This window comes from Cnephaeus nilssonii, assembly GCF_951640355.1.
Source record: "Cnephaeus nilssonii genome assembly, chromosome: 4".
Taxonomy (NCBI): Eukaryota; Metazoa; Chordata; class Mammalia; order Chiroptera; family Vespertilionidae; genus Cnephaeus; species Cnephaeus nilssonii.
Window position 1 is genome coordinate 90,656,567 of NC_137075.1, and position 23,918 is coordinate 90,680,484.

General features: G+C 40.0%; 1 protein-coding gene across 14 annotated transcripts in view; it reads left to right on the forward strand.

Annotated features, from left to right (window-relative positions):
* NRXN3 (neurexin 3) overlaps positions 1-23,918 on the forward strand; it is a gene marked incomplete at both ends in the record, with an annotated part of 1,469,510 nt that overhangs the window by 350,152 nt on the left and 1,095,440 nt on the right. For 8 of the 14 annotated variants that reach the window (XM_079767585.1, XM_079767570.1, XM_079767583.1 and 5 more), the window contains 2 exons: positions 2,872-3,173; positions 9,169-9,330. In XM_079767585.1, the coding sequence (XP_079623711.1) occupies positions 2,872-3,173; positions 9,169-9,330 (464 nt within the window). Of the gene's footprint in view, positions 1-2,871; positions 3,174-9,168; positions 9,331-23,918 lie in introns of those variants that run through there. The other 6 variants (XM_079767587.1, XM_079767572.1, XM_079767571.1 and 3 more) reach the window with 1 other exon arrangement.

Genomic DNA, 23,918 nt, shown 5'->3' on the forward strand with positions numbered 1-23,918 from the left:
GGACGTCTGGAAGATGGACGGTCGACCTGGTCTAATTAGCATATTACCCTTTTAATAGTATAGATAGATTATATAGGATAGAATTGCTTAAATGGGTAGGGGAGCCTTTTTCAGAAGGAGATGCTCTTGGCAGACAAAAACACATAATACCTATATTTGGACTGATACCCAGCCATATGATCTATACTACCAAACTGGTCATGAAAAAATTGAACCGCTTTCTTACACCTTATACCAAACAGCTATTGCCCTTAAAACCCCTCCTCAGCCCCCACCTTAGGTTCTGCCTTTGCAGTTCACCCAGATTAGGTTCTGACTGGTCAGTTTCTATGCCAGTCAGCATCTCCGGGCCTATCTCTGGGCTTGATCAAAGAGGCAGGGCTGATCAGCAGCCCCCGAGGAGGCCTGGAGAGAAACAGAGGGTGGCTGCTGGTGAAGCTGGGAGAGAAAGAGAGAGGCAACGGCTCATCAACAGCTGCTATGGAGGCTGGGGATCAGACCCTGCCTCTCTCTCTGCAGACCTCTCTCTGGGCCTGATCTGCAGCCCCCTCAGCAGTCAGTGCTGGGTCGCCACGGCAACCCTGCACTGACTTCCGGTGTTCGATGGAGCCTTGGTTGTTATGGATCCTGGCTCTTTATATATATAGATGTGTAAGTTTATCAGTAGACAGATCCCTTTTGCTTATACCAGTGTGTGTGTGCAAACAGAAATATGCAGGTAGACACATGTCATTGAGGCCACCAAGAACATACAGGATAAACTTCATCTCTTCTTTAACTCTCTGGAATATGAAGTTGAGGTTGATGTTTTAATGATGTAATGATGCTATGATTAATTTAATAGTATTAATTTAATAGTATGTAGTGGGTGGTCATTCTCCACATTATAAGAGTGGCTGACTCCTTTATAGCTCTTATCTCATGATGAGAAAATACTTATTTAATTTAAGTGACTGACCAAGGGCTGTGATGGTTGATAAGGATCTGAGTTGAGGTAGAATTGGCTTTGGTTGAAAAGGCTAAAGTGTAATTCTAGAAGGGAAAATAGAATTCTCTCAACCTTATTTTGTAGCCACTGCTTTTTAAAGGGAAACTGAATATCTAACCTTGTATTGTTGCTCATTTCTTCTCATTAATGAGGTGCTTTTGGTAGCTTTTAACAAACCCTAATAGGAAGCTGGACACTCTAAGTGAGGCTGTCAGGCAGGGTAGGAGGACAAATGGAAGCCTACATGTGGTGTGTTGAAATTATACATCAAAGCAACAAATCCTATATAATAAAAGCCTAATATGCTAAGTGTCTGATCGTCCGGTTGGCCGTTCAACCAATCAAAGTGTAATATGCTAATGATATGCTAAGGCCACTCAACTGCTCACTATGACATGCACTGACCACCAGGGGGAAGACACTCTGACCAGTATGTGAGCTTGCTGCTGGGGTCCGGCCAATTGGTACTGGAGCCCTCCCATGATCCCTCCCAGCTGGCCAACCTCCTGTGTCCCTCCCCAGCCTTGATCATGCACTGGTGGGGTCCTTTGGCCTGGCCTGCACCCTCTTGCAATCCAGGACCTCTCGGGTGATGTTGGAGAGCCAGTTTTGGCCCAATCCCACAGGCCAGACCAAGGGACCTCACTGGTGCATGAATTCATGCACCAGGCATCTAGTGATTAAATAAAATACATTCCATCCCCTTTCCTTGAAAAATGTACCTTTGATACTACCTTGGTAAGCCAGGTTTACATTTTAGAAGTTTTGGATTCCTCAGCGTTCTGCACTGAGAAATGCTAGCACAGGGAGAACCAGCCCCTCTGGTCCTCAGCCTGTGTCCTGTCTCCACCTCTTCCCACCTTTGGCTCCATCCTATATCACAATAGGTCTGGTATTAATGTACATGGATGCCCCAGCTTACGTAGCCAAACTCTGTGAAAGCCTTATAAATAGTCTCCCATGGCTGCCCTCAGAGCTTGAGGTATCCACATTGATAACATGATTTTCCTTCAGACAATAAATCTAGAGGAGAGGCTTACACAAGCCCAGGAAACAGACTTGGGGCTTTGGAATAGGGAATTATAGGATCCCAGTGTCTGGAATATGGTCTTGAAAGAGAGCATGGCTCCAGTGAAATGCCATCTTGGCCTTGTGGAATCCTAGTCCTATTGGAAGAGATGGTCTGACAAGGGCCATTTAAAACAGGAGACCCCTAGAGCAGAGGTCTCTTGGAGTCTAATGGCAGTATTACTGTCTTGTCATAGCATATTACCAAATTTCATTCTATTCCCTTTTCCTCATCTGCTTGATCACCTTCTCAGGTACAACCTACTATTTAACAACCCAGTCATGTTCCACTGGGCTGAGGACTCTAACATGGAAACCAATGTTAAGTGGATTATTGATGGATCCAAATAAGAGCCAAATCTTTCAGGCTAATTGATTTTTAGTTTTTGGTCAATAAAAGTTACCTAGAGCTAAAAAAAAACAACCCTTTGTCAGAACTGTTAATTTATACATTCTAAACCCGCTCATCTCCAAGCATTTAAAAGCTATCATTGAAACAAAAGTGATGTAAACCTTACTTTATTATTTTGCATGGAAATTTCCCTTTAGTTTTTTTCTGAAAGAATTTGAAGGAAAGGCAGCCAGCTCTCCTGCACTATTGTGCTGGTTTCTACCCTTGCATATAGAACTTCTCTGCACTTTCCTCCTCTCCTGGTTTTCCTGGTACTTAGATATAAGTCTTCTGGGAAGAGTTGGAGGAAGCATAGTATTGGTGTCAGCCATAGAGGGGGTGTTCTCTTTTGTATTTTTAGAGATTTATCTGACTCATGCCAGTCAACATTTGATTGACTGCTTTCCTGCTTTCCTTCCTGCAGCTCGAGAGGAGAACGTGGCCACTTTCCGAGGTTCAGAGTACCTGTGCTACGACCTGTCTCAGAACCCGATCCAGAGCAGCAGTGATGAAATCACCCTCTCCTTTAAGACCTGGCAGCGGAATGGGCTCATACTGCACACGGGAAAGTCAGCTGATTATGTCAACCTGGCTCTGAAGGATGGTGCGGTCTCCTTGGTCATTAACCTGGGGTCCGGGGCCTTTGAGGCCATTGTGGAGCCAGTGAATGGAAAATTCAACGACAACGCCTGGCATGATGTCAAAGTGACACGCAACCTCCGGCAGGTAATGCTGAGGGGAGAGAGTGCCTGGAGGCTCCTTTTAGGTAGTCAGGGAGGAATTGTGTGAAACAGGTGATAGATGAGGTGGAGAGGGGTATAGAGATGGGTTTGCATCTATCAAAGTCTAACTTTCTCCCAGTTTTTGCAATTTCACAAGGAAAATTATTAAAATGTGCTTCTTCCCGTACTTCAATTCTCCATTTGTGCCTGTTATTTAAGAAAAAATTCAATTGTGTAGATAATAAAAGTTATAAGTACTTTCATTTCTTTTAATCATTTTCTTAATTACACATTTGAGTCTTGTTATATTACTGTTAAATTAAATTAGAGACAGTGTTTTGTTTTTGCAGTGTGGTAGGTTTTCCCCATTCTTTGAATCTATGTTTTTCTTTTTAATTAAGTTAGTCATTGCCATGATGCCATACTTTTAATTCCCTCTAGAAAAAGTCTTCCTTTTTCTCTTCCTTTTCATTTACCACCCCTCACCCAATTTGATTTTTTCAGTTGTGATGTTAACCTCTAGCCTTGGAATGAATTAGCTGGAACCTTTCTGAATTCCTCTGTTTCTCTGTTCCTTGGTGCGGTGGTCCTACTTTATTATCCATGTCTCTACCTCTAAGACTCTTCAATTGATTTGGAGGCCTGGAAGGTGGAAGGACCCCAATAAAAAAGTCAACTTTGGAGCAGCCTTTCCTGGTTCTCTCCGTGCTTGGGAAGTCCCATCGCTTGCTGATGCTAAGCAGGCAACTCTGTCAGGTGACGACACTCTCTGAGAGCCTCAGCCCAGTGAAGTCGGTTCAGTTTCATAACCAATAACAACAATGATAACACCTAAAAGCCCACTTCAGTTCAAAAAGCTTTTCCTCTAAAAGTCGGTATCTGTGCTGAGACTGTCTTTTCCAGGTTGCTATTTTCACATGGTTTTTCTTCTGGTGAACTTGTCATTCAACCCAGTTGGACAGCATCCATCCTCTCTTAATCAGAAAACATTATGCAAATTTCTGGAAAGTGCTTATCAAATTTTCTTCTGCGATATGATTGATGTAATGCCTTCTAATGTAAACATGAAAGCAGAAGACCTGACAGGTGTTTGCATATGTTTTTTGTTTGATAAAAGTGTAACTCCTTAATAATGCTAAGTAAACGGAGAAGGCTCACACACGTTGGAAACACAAAATATATGAAACACCCATTTCCATACTGAAGTGTGTCAAGAAAGCCACCTGGTTGGGCGATTCTACTGTCTGTAGTGAAATCGCAAAAAAAACAACAACACACAAGACTTAGAGTCCCCAGTCATCTTAATGCACATGGATTGAACATTTTTTTAATCCTCACCTGAGGATATATTTATTGATTTTAGAGAGATGAAGGTAGAAATAGAGAGAAATCAAGGTGAGAGAGAAACATCAATCAGTTGCCTCCTTTACATACCCTAACTGAGGATGAAACCCACAACCTAGGTATGTGCCCTGATCAGGAATTGAACCAGCAACCTTTTGGTGCATGGGATGAAGCTCCAACCAACTAAGCCTCTTGGCCAGGGCTGCATTGAACATTTTTGAATTACTATTCCATGTTTGTTTTTTTCTCTAAGGCCAAAGAATTCTATTGCTGATGTTTTTCTTCATCATCCCCATCTATACTTACTCAAAAGAGACCTTCTCAACTGTCAAGAGAGCCCAAGTCAAATGTCCATTTGCTAACATATAAGGGCTTGACACATTTGAGTTGCAGACTCTAGACCAAGTGAAATATGACTTTTTGCCAGTTTTGACTGGCAGGTACACTGTAACACCCTTGAGACATTCATCAGTGGAGGGAAAACTATTCATGTAGTGGGAAGCGGTTTTGGGTTGTGGTTCTATCAACCAATCTATTTCTCTAACTCTCTCCTACCCCCCAGACTACCTTGCCATTCTAGAAATGATTCCAATTAGCTAGAGAAAGGCTCACTTTTATTTCTACTAAAAACACTTCCAAAAGAGAATTGGGCCCCAATTCAGTCCTTTATACTGAGAGGGGGATAAACCAAACTATAATTCAGATGTTGGTTTCTCTGTTTAATCAGCAAGCAAAGGGAAGCAAACTCAGAGAGTTTCTTTTCCAAGTTCTAAGACACAACTCTGCTCTGTGCCCTTGGACAAGCCATTTAACCTTTCCACACCACCATTTCCACTTGTGAAATGGTGATTACAATCCTCCCCAGTCATGTGTGGAGGCCAATATGCAAAGTACCATATGTTCCAGAAGGATTATGAGCTCATCTGTGGTCTGGGTGCTAGACTCGCTGTGACAGGCACACAATTTACAGGCCGAGTGCTCTGTCACGAAGGTGACTGTGTCTGTCACCAAACATGCAGCTAAGCAGAGCTCTCAGTTTTAGAGGAGGCTACAGAGGCCCTAGAGCTTTGCGGCATTTTTGGCAGAGGGAGTATGAACCTCATAGAGAAAGTGCACCAATGATTGGACCTCACTGAAATCCTGACTTTTTTTGCATCCAGATGCAATTTATTGAAAGAGGGAAATCTCAGAGGAGTGGAGTTGATTTTGTAAATGCAATCCTTTCAGCACTGAATCATATAATAATAGTATTTTTCCTACTAAAAATACATTTATAACATACTTTTGAGTTCTTTAGGATACATTTGTAGGGATGGGAAGCCTCTGTCTATTTAAATTAAACTGTAAATTGCTTCATAACTATTTAATAACAAGCTTATGGCAGTTTCATATACTTTTTGGTAAGATTGAATGTCTTCTGTGTCCAAAATTCATTTGAGGAAAGCTTACTTAGAGCTCATTACCAAATGGAGCAGAACTTTCCCTATTTCTTCCTTCATGGTCATCTCCTCATGGCTCTGCCTTTGAGCCAAGTCAGGGCCATGGCCAGGTACTTTATTAGGGTTCTGATTAAAGGAAGGAGAGGGGACAACTCATTCTAAACCATAACTGGGATTAAGGACCATGGTAGTCAGGTATTTCTGTGGGATTTTTTTGGTTTTTGCTTTGTGTTTCGGGTTCACGACCTTGTCTTAGTCCACGGTCATGGCTATCACATGAATTGACTTACATTTATATGTCACTTTTGCCAAACCACAAACACAAACCTGGGGTTACCAGTCTTCCAGCCTTCCAGACTCCCAGCTCTGGGTGTGTTGGCAATTTAGCATTTGAAAACAGGAAAGAGGAGACTAATCACAGGGCCTCTGTTCTCCTTTTTAACCTAGTCCTCTTTGCTATCCACACAAGAAATTGCTTAAAATACTTAAAAACATGAAAAGCATTCTTAAAGAGAATGGGGAATGATTCCAACAGGAAGCATTCTGGCAAAGTAAGCAAACAAAAAACTTCATTGGGGAATAGAGAAGACTCCAACTATTTTGATGCATTCTAACCACACAGTTATTCTAAACTGAGAAGAAAAGAAAGAGGAGAATGTTCCCCTCCTACTGCACAAATCTATACAAAATCAGCCGGGGTCGCAGATCTTTACATCACCTACAGAATCCTAGAGTAAGGTACATAAGGTAGCTTTCCTATGCTAGATGTGACTGGTAAACATTTTAAGTTCTTTTCGTTCTAAGAGAAAGTCATGACTGTCTATGCATGTAGTCAGGGTCAGATGTGAAAATAAAATCCCCAACTTATTGTTATTTCTGCTCTATCTATTTATCTACATGTGGAATGATAAACTTTGGGGACAGGTGGAATGTGTATTGCTAGAGGGTGGGAAGGAAAAGGGGGTGGTGTTCTTTCAGAAGAGCCCTTGGAAAGTAAGTATGATGCTAATTCTAATTACTGTGAGTTCTGATCTGAGGAGCATTTGGAAGAAGTGGGAAGTTAAACATGACTGCAACTCCTTTTCTGGCTGTGCCCGGGGTGCCAGGTTTTCCACAGAGTCCTGGTCTCATTGTCTTCCCCACTCTCTTTTTCTGTGTTGGGTGCCTTTTTTTTGAAAAACTAACACAAGATCATTCATGCAATGTGTCATTTTACTAACCGACTAATGTACTAACACCCTAACGACTCATCTTTGTTTTTTAGTTTTTTTAATTAACAATCGTTCTGTTCACAATTTTTAATTTCCTCTCTTCCCCCTTTTCCGCAAAGCACTCAGGCATCGGACACGCTATGGTAAACAAACTACATTGTCTGGTAGATATCATTCTTATTGTCTCTTTTTTTGGGTTTGCCGTGTGTTGCCCTCTTTTCCTCCCCCAACCCCTCTTTAATCCTCTTTAGACTTGTTTCTTCTCTTTTTAAAATTTTTGTTGAATTAAATGCAACTTTTTTCTTTCTCTTAAAAAAATAAATAAAGGAAGAGGATGTACCTGTCCTGCAAATGATACTTGGACGAGTTTGGTTGGAACGGTTTCTCCAGTTAGTAATTTTTTCCCTCCCCCCAAATTTTTTTTTAAGGAAAGTTTCTCCATTTAGTTAAATTTGTTTTGTTTTGTTTTCTTATTTTTCAACTTTGAAGTCACAGACTAGGGACAACAAGATTTATGTTAAGGACTTTCCTAATCTCTGTGTCTTGCTATCCCTCACTCTTTCTCCTTTCTTTTACTCTCCCCATTCCTTAACCCCTGCTTTCTCTCCCTAGTGTGTGGCCACGGCTGCCACGAGTGATCTGGGGAGGAAATTACTCTGCTTCCTGTGTTCTTCTCTTCCCTTCTTTCACCTTAGTCCCCACCATGGCCCAAGGGAGCTCCACCAATTGTGTTCTCCGTTCACACTCTGCATGGCATGCTCCTGTCTCGTGGGCTTCCCCATTGGCATCAGAATTTGTCCCATCATTTTCCTCCTCATTACTAACAACCTATCAAATTATCTACCAACTCCACTTTCTTCTCAGTCTCTCCTTTTTTTTTTTTGTCTCCACTTTTTTATTTTCTTCTCATCCTTCATATATTTGGGGGTTGGGTTTGGACTTTTTCTTTTCTTTTTTTTAGTGAGGGAGGTGGTAGGCAGGGGAAAGATGACCCTTTAGTTTTGAGTGTTTTTCTTTTCTTTTCTTTCACATTCATCTTGTGTTTCTGTTGGTGCAGTGCATGTGAGGGTGAAGTGGATTCTGATTCTTTCCTTTAGTTCTCCTCACCCTTTCCCTCTTCCATCCCCTTTTTCTTCTGCCTTCTCTCTTGGCTCCAGATAATTTTTGCATGGGTGTGCCAGTGTATGGTGTGTGCACGCTCTGAGGCCCTGTCTCTTCTCTCTGCCCTCTGCTCCTTTCATGGATGTTGGGTGTATGGGTGCTCTTTCTTCCCTATGGGTATTATTATTATTGTTTTGGTTATTATGCATCATCATTCATGTCTTTTTGTTAGAGTTGCTTCTTTGGTTGGGTCATTTCTTCTCTTGGTGGTGGTGATGGCAGTGAAGGGAGGGCAGGGGTTGGCATTCTGGGGATGGCCATGGCATGTATCATCCATGACACATCACCATTGACACCCTTCTTCTTCCCTACCTGGATGCATGTTTGTCAGCGTGGTGTGAGTCCAAAAAGAAACAAATAAAAGAGAAAAGAAAAAGAAAAGAAAAAAAGGAAAATAATCATCAATAACCAAAGACCAACCCCCTAACAAACCCATCGTCAAATGTCTCCTTTGCTGTTTTTCACTACCACCATAATCAACAATCATTAAAAACTAAATCATAATTTTAACAATGAACTGAGACAAGTGGCGTCGTCTGAGAACAGTTCCATTTTCTAGCCTGACTGAGTAAAGAGTGCAATGGGTAGAGCAAATTGCTCAGCTTGGCAGTTCTGACACACTCTCCTAGGAGTCTGCAGGGGAATGCTGCAGGCATGGGCCACAGGGAAGGCAGACCAGAAAATGGAACTTGGCTGCACATCCCAAAATAAAACCAAATTAGAAAGAATACCTCACCAAAATCTTAATGAAAGTGAAGCCACAGGTGGGGGAAGCCACTGGATTTTGATAGGACTATAAGGTCATTGTTGGGATTTTGTTTTTGTCCCTATGTCCCTCTACCAGGTGACAATCTCTGTTGATGGCATCCTTACCACGACGGGCTACACTCAAGAGGACTACACCATGCTGGGTTCGGATGACTTCTTCTATGTGGGAGGAAGCCCAAGTACCGCTGACTTGCCAGGCTCACCCGTCAGCAACAACTTCATGGGCTGCCTTAAAGAGGTAAAGTTCAAACACTCCTTTTAATGCACTGACTGTTCAGTGACTGGCTCTGTATGTGGTAGCAGAAAAGACCTTGGACTTGAAGTAGAGCCCTTGGTTTTGGTCAGAGCTTAAGTTGTTTGCATGACCTTGGGTTCACCACTAAAGTGCTCTGTTTAGTTTTGTCATTTAACTAATGGGTGACCTTATTTCTCAGGTAGCTTTGCTTTATAAATAAAATAAAATAACACAGGTGAAAGGACTTTGAAATCATTAGGAACTAGTTTACTAATTTAATCATTAGTAAAGTTTGATTTTGTACTTTTGACGTGGCACATAGGGAAAGCTCTAACTGGAAGTGGACAATTTGTAGTTGTGTGTCTTGCCTAAAACATTTGTATTATTTTACCTTGTCCAAACTTGGTGTTCCCAAGAGTCTCATTATTTGAGATGAAAGAAAATTCGCAGAATGTAACATTAAGGCCCAGACGGCTTCCTTTTCCTTTTATTTTTTTTTCTTTCCCTGGAAGCTAGCAGATGTGAGAAAGCAGTGGACTTTGCCATTACTCATTTATGCTATTGTAGCTGATGTGTTGATACCTCTGTTTGAGAGCAAAGGAGCATCAGTCAAGTGTATATTCAATCACTAAGGTCAATTGTTGAGGCAAAAAAGAATCAGACTTGATTTGGTAGAATTCTTCCAGAACACTGTGTCCTCAGAGCAGTCTACTGTACATTTTTGTTTAATCTAAGCTAAGCTTTATTGCCAAAGATATCTATACCATTTCCCTGGGGAAAGTTTTTACAAAGCTAACAGTGTGCTTTCTTATAGATGAAGATTGCTATGACAGGTTATGACCCTCCTCTCAGGACACAGGTTTTATGCGTGTTATGGCTATTTGAAATTTGTTGAATATCAGTCATACATGAGATGGCATTGCTCATGTATTCATCCACACCACTCAACTCTGAGCCAGGTCCAGACAGGAGTTGTGCCTGTCATGCCTGGTATAAAATAGGCACAGAACAAGTATTTATTGAATGGATAAATTTATCAGATACTCATTTGGTGCCTTTTTTGTGCTGTAACTTGTTTCTTTACAAGCCAAGGTCTATGTACTCAAAGCCTTTATAATCTATGAAGGGAGATGAGATCGGTAAGTTTACAGTTACAGTTCAAAACACCACGTGTTCAGTGCTACATACTAAATGTTCTAACTGAGTAGAGGAAACAGATAAGTTTTAGGTGGGAATCAGTTTTGGAGAAAAATTGATGTTTGAGCTGGGCATTGCTGCAATAAATGATGTTTGACTTGAGAGGAAGGGTTAGGAAGGAAAAATGGGACAAAGGAGGAAAACATCCAATTACAGCTCTGTATTGTTCTTGGTCTGAAAGACAAATTACAGAAGGGAACCCAAAGAGTGTTTCCTCTTTCTGTTAGACGTTACCTAGGCTTCTGTTAACTGCACGGACTCTACTGGTCATTCCTGATGGATTGTAGTAGACAGAATACTCCTTCCATGAGGTTTACTCCCATTTGGATAGAATGAAGGTATAAACTACTTAGTGTCCAATGATCTCTGAAAAGCTCTTAAACACTGTTAAATCACACTATATTAGAATTGCACTCTCATCAGAAATAGATAGGAACATTTTGTTACCACATATGTGGCTCAGGAATGAATGAGGCATTGATTGCAGTGGAGAACTCATCCATTTTTGTAGGGAAACAGCCCTGTGCAGGAATTTCTCCTGGACAGCATCTAGGGGTGGCCTCTAACACCAGTCTTTTTCTGATTGTATGAAACGGCTCTCAATTACATATTTTGAGACAAAGGAGAAATTTCCAAAATTTGTCCATCAGAAAGGATGCTCTTGAGCATTTTGAAACAACACTCATAAAAACATGAAGGTTTCTCTAATGACTTGATGCATGCAGAATCTAAGGAAAACAAAATCTCCCTTCTCTCTCTCACTGCCTAGGTAGAGAGCAGACAGCTTTTACAGTCACTTCAAAGCTTAAAAATTAACAGTAGCTCTGAAAAAGTGTCATTAAAAGTAATTAGCAATCAAATTATACACATACCTTAGCTAGCAATATAATTCTACACTTAAATCCAGATAAAGACAGAAAAAGAAAGTCCAAAACACTGGGGGAAATGGTAGGCACAATAACTTTATTAACTGTTGTTCCATCTCTCTGTTACATGTTGAGTATTATAGTCTTTTTGAAATGCTTTCTTATTTACCTCAGAGTTTTAAACATATACCTTTGAGTATACTGTAGTCCTGGAATATTCTTTCTCTCCATTTAATCATTACAATTCACTTTTCTGTGGGCAGGTCTGGTAAATTCTTCTCTTGTTCTTGGTATTTCTCTGACTACTTAGTAAACAGCCAAAGCTTCCAGCTATATTGGGACTTTGCTCCTTGATAAATCCCACTTACCCACATTAGCCATCTGCCTTTAGAACAGTTTCCAGTTACTTCACAATTTCTTCTTCCCTCCCCTATCTCTGTCTTCCTTTTTATGTCTTCTCTTGCCATTTGTGGCTCTGAGTTACCTTAGGCCAGTGGTCGGCAAACTGCAGCTCACGAGCCACATGCGGCTCTTTGACCCCTTGAGTGTGGCTCTTCCACAAAATACCATGGCCTGGGCGAGTCTATTTTGAAGAAGTGGCGTTAGAAGAAGTTTAAGTTTAAAAAATCTGGCTCTCAAAAGAAATTTCAATCATTGTACTGTTGATATTTGGCTCTGTTGACTAATGAGTTTGCCGACCACTGCCTTAGGCTAAGGTAGGTGCTTTTGTATGTCATTTTCTTCAAAATGGGGACATTATAAAGGGACTTTGGGATTTCTGATACAGAGATAATGGTTACTTTGCATGCGGCACAAAATAGGTTTTATCTTTGGAACTGCACTGTCTTCCCATCTGAATGTTTCATTCTGGTTCCACTGTGACTGCACCTGTGTGCACACCGCCTCTATTGATACCACTGTTCAAGCCACAATAGAGAGGGTCCAAGTTGTCATCAAACTGTTCTGGTTCTCCACACAGCCTGGTTATCAATATAGGATTTGTGTCCAGTTAAATGTCACAAAATCAGTATGTCATTCCTCTTCGTGTTTTCACGGGTCTGTTTTATTTTTGTTCTTGTTGTGTTCCCAGCTCCTTGTGAGCTCTCAATAAATACAAGGGTGGGCAAAAGTAGGTTAATAATAATAACAATAATTCATAAATAATACAAGAATAAACTCTGTACTCACCTACTTCACAGCTGTAAACTTACATTAAATGACTGAAAAGAGACATTCTCTGGCGCAATGGGGCTGCTGAGTAGAAGGACATAACATATCTTGGGGTTCAGGAAAACTCTGTGGAGGAGACAATGCCCAAGGTGAGGCTTAGAGATGAGCAGAAGTGAACAGGAAGAATGGAGGGAGTGGTGGCTCAGGATGAAAGGGCAGCATGAGCAAAGGCCTGGAAACAGGACCCATCATGGTGTCTGGGTGAGAAACATACAGCTTGCTAATTTCAGGGCACAAACTATAAAATTAATTCTAAAAAATATAGCTATCAAGTAAGAAGGGGCCAGGTCATAGAGAGCTTGATGTTATGCTATACCCTTGAGCTTTATTTTCTAGGTAATGGGGAGCCATTGGGAATCTTAGTAGAATGACAAGTTCAGCTAGGCATCTTGCCTATGAGGCTGTAATTCCTTGATGTCTGATGCTCATCCATCTATTCCTTTCTCCTGATGTATGTTTTTGTCCTAGGAGGTTGAAGAGCAGGGTTGAAAGGGTGGTCCATTGGCTTTAGTATTGAGGAGGGAAAGTGACTCTGAATCTTAAAATGTCTATAGAAAAGTGCTTCCTTCTGACTCCCATTTCAGTTTCCAAGGGCCCTCCCTGTAAAGACATACAGTTATTTCCTCTGTCCTTGGCATTACTGAGCTATTGTTGTTGGATAAAGCACAGTGCATTGAAGGAAAGCCAAATCAAGACCGAGTTGCATGAATTTCCAGCTCCAGGGAGCTGACACAAGCCCATCATAGTATCCTCCTATGTGGGGATTTTCTGTGTTGTTTGATTTGGGTCTTCCTTCACTTTGCCCCTTTCATCTCAATATGTTACTTCTCCCCTGATATGTTGGTTCACCATTTTCCTATAGAGAAGCTCATGAGCTGCTGAGACCTCTGGGACAGATGTGTCTGTTTCACCTCTTTTCTCAGAGCATCTCTAATGGAGAGGAAGGAAAAACACAGGAATTGGAGAGTGGAACACATATTTAAAGGAAAAAGGATTGGGTAGAACATCATTGTGCCCATTACATTCCACATCCCTTTGTGATTATTAGCCATTTAAACGGGAATGGAATTTTACAGCCAGAGATAGTCTCTGAACAGAAGATTAATGGTTTAATCTGTAATAACTTTACATTTTATAGAACCCTGTTAGGAGTCCACATCTGGTGAGCCAAGCTATTTAAGGCTGTGTTAATTCTGTTAATTGCTATACGTTTGTTTGAATTGCTGGCACCTGCGGGCTTTGGGATAATGTGGCTTTTTGTTGCTTTTTCATTTTTTAATATACTCAGTTTATTTTACCCTCCCTGTCTTTTTTGGCTCTCTCTTATGCTATCAGTTCCTTTCTTTTCCTTTCTTTTTATTTTTTTTTTTTGTGTGTTCTCCTCTTGCTTCTTCACTCACTATACTTTTCCCCCTTCCTACTCTTATTTTCCCAACTTGTTTCCCAAACATTTGTTTTGCTGTCCTTCCTGATTTCTCAAGTGGTGGAAAATATCTCTTTTTATAATCAGGTAAATTTAGGTATGGCATTGGTCCTAAAGATGTTATTTTTCCCATTATTGAGACTACTGTGGGGCCCCAAGGCGAGCAAAATTCAAGTAAGCGTTTCATAGTCAGCATGGAAGATAAAGGACATTTGGTTTAAGAAGCACAAGTCCAGTGTTTGACTCTTGCCTAGACGTATTTGTTACCAGCTATAAGACTAACAGAAAATCACTTGACTGCTCTTCACCTCAGTTTTTTCATCAGATAATAATACCTACTTTAGCATTATTATGTCAGGAGCAAATGGGTTAAAAAAAGAAGAAGTGCTTTATAAACTGTAAAGCACTGTGCAAATGCTATTGATATAATTTGTGTTGCTAGGTTATTGGTCAGATCTAGCCAAGGAACCACTTACTGTTCTTTGTTGTTTCTGCAATTGAAAACTGCAGAAGTTAGGAGAGTCCAATGTAGTTAAAAAAAAGAGCCACTGACTTGAACCTGTCTGCCCCCTCCAGTTCTGATGCTAATTGTTAAAACATCCAACCCCTTTGGGGCATCCATAACCTGATCTGTAAAATGAGGATAGTGATCACTGAAACAATAAATGCACATGCCTGCAGAGAACTTCTAGGGTAGAAAAACAAGTTGCTGCTTATTAAGTTTTGTATTGCAAGGTAGGATTTATTTTCCTGCTATTAGGAAGATATGCAGAAAAGCATTATGTGGGCTTGGAGGGAAAGTACCTCGAGAGAATGGAAGAACCAATACAAGAAGGAGACCAAGAGGGAAAAATTCCAACAAAGTAGAAGGAAGTGGCAATGTGAATCAGAGGCTGGGAAATAGAAGCAGGTGGCAGAGGAAGAAAGGAAAGAAGAGAACCTGTGTCTCAGGAGCTGCCTCCTGGGTTGACCATAGAAACTTTCATTTTTGTGGGTTAAAAAAAGAAAGGTCAAATATTGGCAATATGACATGATCCAGTTTAGAATGAAATTTTCATGAAGAAGATAAATTAGATATTCTGAAAAAAGGTTACCTTCTGGATTACAAGGAACTGAAATGGGCAGGAGAGAGAAAGGCACTCTCACAGAAGAAAAGAAAAGAACCCTGAGCTACTGGGGTTGTGTGATGGACAGGAGGCTTATTTCACAGACAGGCACAGTGTGAGTGCTTAGCCCAGGGGGACTATAAGAAAGTGGTATGTACCTAAAGAATAGATCAGGAGGGCTAAAGCCTCCAGGATATTTATTACTATGACAAATAGAAAGATGGTTTTCAGTTAACGCCACAATACAAATGTCAAAGAATGGCTGCTGTTCATTATAGTTGATAGCCGTTGATAGAGAAGTAGACATGTGGATGTACTTTTTCTTTAGAGACCTGGTCTTCATTTCCAGCTTTCTGGATAAATTTTCTTGATTTTTATTTCCCCTGGTCCTCAAAAAAAAAAAAATAGTGCAATGGCACTGACTCCCCTCCCAGCTTCCATGGTGAGCATGTGAGCACTAAGTCAATTAGGGACTTCCATTTCCCTGGCCGTGGTTATTTTGCACATAAGTGGGTACCTCACCCAATTGGGATCAGTGGCATACAAGCTCAGGACTTTTTTGTTGATATGTTGTAGGGAGGCAGTTTTCCTTCCTTCTGGCTAGAACTTGGGTGGTATATAACTGAGCTTTGTGTTGCCTTCTTGCTACCACATAGAGACCAAAAATGAAGCCAGAATGAATAACAAAGCCAAAAGATGGAGATAAATTAGATCCTAGTGACATTTTTAAGGCCCTGGATGAAACATTCTTCAAATTAGACTACCCCTGGCTTTCTAGCCATGATTGAATAAATCATTTCTTTTATCCAAACTAGTATGAGTTGAATTTTCTGTCATTTGCAACATAGAGCCTAAATTATGTAAAAGAATTCCTTCTTGACAAGAAAATAGGTCCTTGCATAGGTAAACCAAGATAGGAAGTTTAATATCAGAAGACACCTAATTGTTTTGCATTAATTCAAGTTTCTTGACTTGGATGGATGACATCACAGGATAAAGAAAGAATTTGCAAATAAAATTTTAAAATTAAGTTAGTGCTATTTTTAGAAATGGTAGATAATAGAGGAGGTTCCTAAATATCAAAGATGGAAAAGTGTAGATAATGCAAGCTATGGGTTTATAAGCTTCATTGGAATCTGGGAAATATTTTGGAATTGTTAACAGACAAAAGTTAGCTGATGTATTGATAGATTACAACATGTTTAGAGCTGAGATATAACAAAGATAAAGAGGATCATGAATCTAACATAAAAATTGTTGACTGGTGGATCTAGGGATGTATGAGCCCATAGAAAAGAGTGATTAACAGAACTACAGCTATTCACTAAGAACACTAAAAATAAGCCATGCCATTTCAGCCAAATTCACATATTCCTTCAATAGTATTACTAATAATTCAGCAAAGTACTATAGATCTAGCATAGCTAAATATCAGCAAGGTGTTTGGCAATACATTTTGTGATGTCCTTATCAAAAAGATGGAGAAAAGGAGATTGGATATAAGAGCTATTCAGTAAAGGAGTAACTATTTAAATATACCAGTGAGACCTTCTGAATGGGTCTAGATTGACCTATATGATCAGGTGGAGGTCACAATGATTCATCTTATTCAACATTCATATTAGGGACTTGAAGGAAGGTAAGAGAGCATGGCCATCAACTCTGTGAATGGCAGGGAGTTGGGAATGATAGAAATATGTGTGTACATGATTTGAGGTTGAATTAATGGAGGTATGATCTATGAAATAAAGGTGATGTTAGTTTTATAGTATCATTTATTGACTAAGAGAACAGCCTCTGAAGCCTAGCTCTACTCCCATTTGCACATAAGTGTGGAAGGCTGGGCAAGTTGCTTAACCCTCTTTGTGCCTCACTTTGCTTATTTATTTCATGAGAATAGAGTTTTGAATATTAACTGATATAATAAGTGTAAAACCCTTAGAATGCAGCTTGCTATGTAGAAAATACTTGGTAAATAGTATTTATCATCATCATCATCATCATCATCATCATCATCATCATCGTGTGCTGATGTGATTACTAGAGGTGTTTTTATTCCATTGTGTATGATAAGCTTTTAAAAGTTAGCTGACGTATTGATAGATTGCAACATGTTTAGAGCTGAGGTATGACAAAGATAAAGAGGATCATGAGTCTAACATAAAAATTGTTGACTGGTGGATCCAAGGATGTTTAACCTGAGGAAGAAAAGATGCCTGAGTCCAGGGTTTGAGACTTGTCATCATACATTAATGACTGTCCTCTGGAAGTGGGATTAAATGTGGTTCATCTGTCTTTAAGAAGAACTAAAGCAAACACGTGGAAATGAAATACTTACTACTAGAAGACATTTCAATGAGAGCTGTCCAAAGCTACCTTCAAAGTAATGCATTCTCTATCATTCAAGGCACATACACAGAGTTTGGGCAACCACCTTGCTGAGGTTGTTGAGGAAATTATATCATCAAATGAGTAGCTGGTCTTTATTTTCTAGTGTCCTTTCAAAAATAAGATCCTATAGCTCTACAGTGAATTAGCCTTTTGAAAAGAAATAATGAAGCTGATTGATTAGGCCAAGTTCATTGTGTTGAAGACTTTCCTGATTAATCTCCAAACCAGTTAACTATGCAAGTCCCATTGAGACTTATAGGGATGCCCTTGTGGTAGGATTTGAGTTTCTCAGTCACTGAAATCACCTATTATTCATTTACAATTATTTCTCTTGCCCCAGACCTTCACTGGCATCATCTCCAAAACCATTCTAACCACAGCAATTATAAACATAATAGCAACAATAAAGACCAACAATTATTGAGCACTTAACAGTGTAAGTGCATGCAAAGTGTACATGGTGCTACGTGCTTCATTCCTATCCCCTAATTTAATTCCTACAACAAATTTATGAATTTTTAAAAGAGAGTGAGTGTCGTGCCCAAGGTCACACAGTTAGCAAAGGTTGGAGTTGAGATGTAAATACTGTTGCCATCTCCACCAACTGAATCAAAAGACTTGGTGAAGATGAAAGGAAAGTAAGCACCTCAGAAAAAGGTTGGTGAGACTGTGGTCAAACCCACTCTAGATAATGGTCTCTCACTGTCATTGGAGGTCCCACTTTATAGGAGAGGCAATTTATTCAGGCAAAAATGTCCTGTGGGAGATTGGATCCAATGACCTATTTCTTTCACCTTGTCATTGATTGTTCTGAGAGGAAGGTTGTTTTTGCTTGATTTCCCACTTTGGGCAAATTGATATTGCTCCACCTGTTAATAGAAGAGTGATTTTCCTTATGGAACTTGAGTGGAAAGTAGCTCCTCTTGGTATAAATGCCAAGTAGTGGCATACCTTTGTCTCAAGGTGCAGAGCACACATGTGCTTTTGTTCCACCCCAATATTTTCTGTGAAGTTGGAGCTATTTGCCTCCAAAACCCCAAGAAAGCCAGAAAGAGGAGGCTTATTATGAATTATCAGTCTGATTCTTGGAGTCTCTTAATTAGGTTTGCAATTTTTTTCCCTCTTCAGGATAAATTCAGTGGAATACATTGCTTTCTAAAAATGTCACTTATTTACAGCAAATGTAATCTACCACAACATTCCCACAGAGACAAAATCTCTTGTGTCTTCAAATGCCTCAAAGGAGACCCAAAAAAGGAGCCCTTGTGCACATATACCTACAGGTATAAAGTAATAATTGAGATAATTAATTAGCTAATGTTTTTTGAAATTGCTTTGCAAATGCAGAAATGTCTGTTCCATTAGTGTTCTGAGGCTATTGTAACCTGATGCTCTGTTCCCTATGTGGACAGTGTGCCATAGCTAGTTTCTGCAGAGATGTCAAGAGAGATATAAGGACCAGTTTTTCACTTCACAAATCAGTGAAGATGTAGCATAGGGCAACAACATTGCACACCAATAATCAACGAAGGAAATTCTCCTTCTTCCCTGTCCCTCATCTTCTCCCTCACCAGCAAAAGTTGGCAGATAGTCTATCTCATGCACCATGGAGAAAATAGAAACTATTTAGCTTATGCCTATTAAATTCCTCTCCCTCCACTTTTAGATTATTTTCAAATATATAAATTGCTACCTTCTTTTACCCTGTCTTTTGGGATGAGCTCTCCTTCTCCTCTTGGAGTGTAACTGCTCTTCTCTTTAGACTCTTGAGATTTAGCCCCTTTAAGGAGTCTTTTTTTTCAGATCTTCTCTTCACCCCTTTTCTATTCCCTCAACTACAGACATGTTCTAAATCCTTTCCTTGATACTGTCTCCTGCTTAATTTACACCCTAACTCAGTCCTTACTTTCAATGAAAAACTACATGAGGGAATCGTATATACTTCCCATCTTCTCTCCCACTCATGGCTCCTTGTAGTTTGGCTTCATTGTTGTCTCACTTCCTCCCTATATTTAACCACAGTGGCTACTTCATGTTATTCTAAATATAAGTTTTGAGTTTTTGCTTCTAAAACGTCTTTATTTGGTTCTACCAACCAATGATTTCTCCCTTTCTGCTGTCTGACACTGACCAATTCTTTCAGGACTCATTCTCATGGTTACCCACTTGACTGATCATCCCATTACCAGTAAGTCTTTCTCACTTCCAAATTCTAAGCACATTGACATAGTATTCTGTGTATGAACTCAGACTTTGGAGGCAGATTTCCAGATTCAAGTTTTGGTTTTGCCACTTACTATGTACTTGTTCATGGATAAGTTAGCTTTCCCACAATTCAGTGTCTTCATCTGTAAAATGAATAGCTTAATACCTATCTCATAGAGTTTTTATGAGGATCAAATGAGATGCTGTAATACTGGCACAAGGTCAATGTTCAATAAATGTTGGTTGTTATTGTCATTTATTTGTTACTTAAAATGCCCTACATTCAGTTGTTAGCTTTTCTGGTAGACATTTAGTTCCTTGGTGCAGAGGTTTCTCTACTTTCAGCAATACTAGATATACTATAGGTTTATTAAAGAGAGTGGAAAATAATTTATATCCTTTGAATTAATTTCTTGATTGACTGTAAGGAAGTTCCTGTTTCTTCACACTATAGTTTGAGACTAATTCAAATGATTTCATCTGCAAAATGAAAATAATTTCTTCTTCAAAGACAGTAAAAATGAAATCTCATTCAGGGATAAATGAAATGTGTGTGTATATATGAAATCTGAATGTGGTGATTTCATAGTTCTTAAATTCCTGGTAATCAAATGGGATTGTGATATTTATCTTTCTCAACATAATTTTTCTTCATAGATGTTTTTAATGGAACAGTTCTGATAGGTGTTGTTGAAAATGATAAAGGAAACAAAAATTAGTTGTAACATTAGGGAATTGGCTTGATGTTCACCAATGTCCCTTTCAAGCATAAAATTCTTATGAAGTTTAAAATGCTTTTGAATGTCTTACAATCCTCCAGTCACCTTTAAATGATTGATTTAATGAGCTTCTGTTATGTTCCAGACATCGTGTCTGGGAATACAAAGTGAACTGGGCCCAGTTCCTTCCTTGGAAGACCTTATGCTTCAGGGGTTGGCAATGTTTTCTGCAAAATGCCAGGTTAGTGGTTCTCAACTGGGGACAATTTTGACTTCAGGGAATATTTGCCAGTGTCTGGAGACATTTTTTGGTTGTTAAAACTGGAGTGAGGGGGTAGATGAGTGGAGTAAAGGAGTAGTGAAGTGGTGGGGTATGAGTGCTTCTGGAATTTAGTGGGTAGAGGTCAAGGCTATTGCTATACACCCTACAATGCATAGGGCAGTTCTTCTTTGACAAAGAATTATCTAGCCCCCAATCCCAATAGTGCCAAGTTCGAGAAACTCTGGACCAGATAGTAAATAGTTAATATACAGTGAAGATATAGTTTTGTGGGCCATAGGATCTGTAGTAAACTCTTCCTTTTTAGGATTAGTGCAGGCAGAGATAATATGTTAACAAATGGTGTGTCTGTGTTCCAATAAAAAGTTATTTACATAAGCAGGAAGTACATTGGATTTGGCTAAGAGGCTGTAGTTTGCTGATCCCTGCCCTAGTTGAAATGGAAGACAAAATCAGATAATTGATTATAATATACTAGAGGCCTGGTGCATGAAAATTCATGCACTGGAGAGGGGGGGTCCCTCATTCCGGCCTGCCCCCTCTCACAGTCTGGGAGCCCTCAGGGGTGGAAGGCAACCCAGCGATCAGGGGAAGGCTAAGCCCCATCATACCTCTGCTGCTGCCACTGCCAGCAGCACAAGCCTAGGCTGGCCCTGGTTACCTGAGCCTTGGGCAGCTGGGTAGCTGCCATCCAAGGCTTGCCTGTGCCTCAGCCTGGCCCTGGGCGGCTGGGCAGCCGACATCTGAGGCTTGCCTGCTCCTTGGGCGTTGGCTGGGCAGCCACCATCTGAGGCTTATCTGTGCCTCAGGCCGGCCCTGGGCGGCTGGGGGGCTGAGAGGACTGGGGGACTCCAGAGGCAGGTGAGCGGAGCGGCTAGGCCCGCCTGGGGGCGGGCCTGGCCTTGCTGCATGCCTGCCACCCTGGCGGGCTGAGGGGACTGGGCACTGCCGTCTTGTGGCTGTGGGTACCGCCATGTTTGAGGGCAGGGCAGTCAATTAGCATATTCCCTCCTTATTGGCTGTGGATGCCACCATCTTTGTGATGATGTGAGGGTCAATTAGTATATTCCCTCTTTATTAGATAGGATTGTAATATATTAAGCTATATGATCTGATCCAAGTTTTGGCAGGTTTACATTGAAGCTCAAATTTGGGAACTGAATTAACCTAAGATATTAGAGATGGTTTCTTGAAAGAGAAAGAATATTAGCAGAACTTTAATTTTTTTTTTAAGAGTGAGGAATTAGCCTGAGCTGGTTTGGCTCAGTGGAGAGAGCATCAACCTACAGACTGAAGGGTCCCAGGTTTGATTCCCATCAAGGGCACATGCAGGGGTTTCGGGCTTGATTCACAGTAGGGGCATGCAGGAGGCATCCAATTAATGATTTCCTTTCATCACTGATGTTTCTATCTCTCCCTCTCCCTTCTTCTAATATATATATATATATATTTTAAGAGTGAGGAATTAGGCCAGAGGAGCAATTTCAAGGAAAGGAAATAGCATCAGCAAAAGCATAAAAATGTGATATAGCCTGGTGAGTGTGGGAAATAAATATGAATAACAGAGGAAGTAGGGGTGGTGTAGTGTGATAGTAGTAATAGTAACAGCAGCCAACATGTAATGAATGCTTACTATATGCCAGAAACTCTTGTAAGTACTTTACATATTCTAACTCATTTCATAGAAACATAACTCAATGTGGCTGGTTGATGCAATATAAGGTAGAAAATGGATGTTTGCACCAGAGCTAGGGATTAGTTCCACAGGTGGGTAAAACTAGGAATGAGAAGGGAGGATGCAATTAGTAAGAGTTATCAACTTGATTGGACATTGGGGTAAGGGCAGATAGGGGTCACAAGTTTCTGGCTTGGGCAACATTAATATAATATGGAGATACTGGGGGAGAGGCAAGCTTAATGAAGAAAATGCTAAGTTTAGTTTTGAGGGTATTGTATGGAGGTACTAGTGTTATCTGGAGCTCAGGGTTGAGTTCACATAGGTGTCTGTAGCTGTAACCCGAATATAAAGAATATAGTGAAACTGATTAAAATTAATAAAATCAGGTAAGAAAGAAAGCAAAACAAATAGGACAATAGATTTGAAAAAAAGAATTCTGAGAATCACTAATGTTTAAGAAAACTGTGGATTTAAAAGGAAAAGTTGGAGAGGTAGGAGTTCAGAGAAAGTGGTATTGTGGAAGCCGAGAAAGAAAGTCTCCAGGTGGGTAGTGTAGTCAGCAGGGCTTAGGGACAAAGGGAGAACCAATAAGTTGAGAGCTAAAAGTGCCATTGTAGCTGATGATTCAGAGGTAGTGGGCAACTGTGTTTTACTTTTGAACCAGAGGGACTTGTTCATTTTGAAATTCAGAGGCAAAAAAGCCAGGAGAAGTGAAGAAGCTGATGATATGACAAACATAAATGTTGAAATAACATCCCTAGGAGGAATTCCAAACTTTAAAAAATGTATTCATTAAATAGAGTATAAAGGAGAAATCTTACTAAGAAATATTTTATAGACTTATTTTGAGTTGCTGTAAATTTTTTAGAAATGTATTTTTATGTACTCTTTCAAAAATTCATGCTTCGCAGTTATCCTCTCCTTTCCCTAATTGATTAGCTCTATCATTAAATTTTACTGAAGTTGTGGGCTTGAGGGCCTCAACATCTATTTGCTATAATAAAATTTAAAAGCCATAGTTGTAGAACAGTGAAACTTAGGGGATATTTTTATGTGATTAGCTAATGGAATGCTAACTTCATATATTTCCAAACTAAAAGATACCAAATAATATCTAGAAGACAATGTCCATTCAGTTAAGTTCAATTCAATATAAGCCATTCATTGAATGCTTTGCATTTTTATTAACAGTGATATGACAGGATATTTTGTTCTCAAACAGCTTCCCATCTTCTCTGTTTTGTGTGTTTCTTGTACAAGGGATTTACAGCAACTAATATTCTTGATGAGAAAAGATTTATGTACACAGAACACTTGAAGAATCTGATCATGAAGAAATGTAACAAAATGCTATTATCACATGTCAGAGTCAGTGGTTCAAGCAATCTGTAGTAGAGACTTTCAGGAACGGAGAGTGTAACATGTATTGGTGGAGATTATCTCCATCTATCAGATCAGTCTATATGGTGTTCTTCTCTAGACAGGCTCCAACTAAA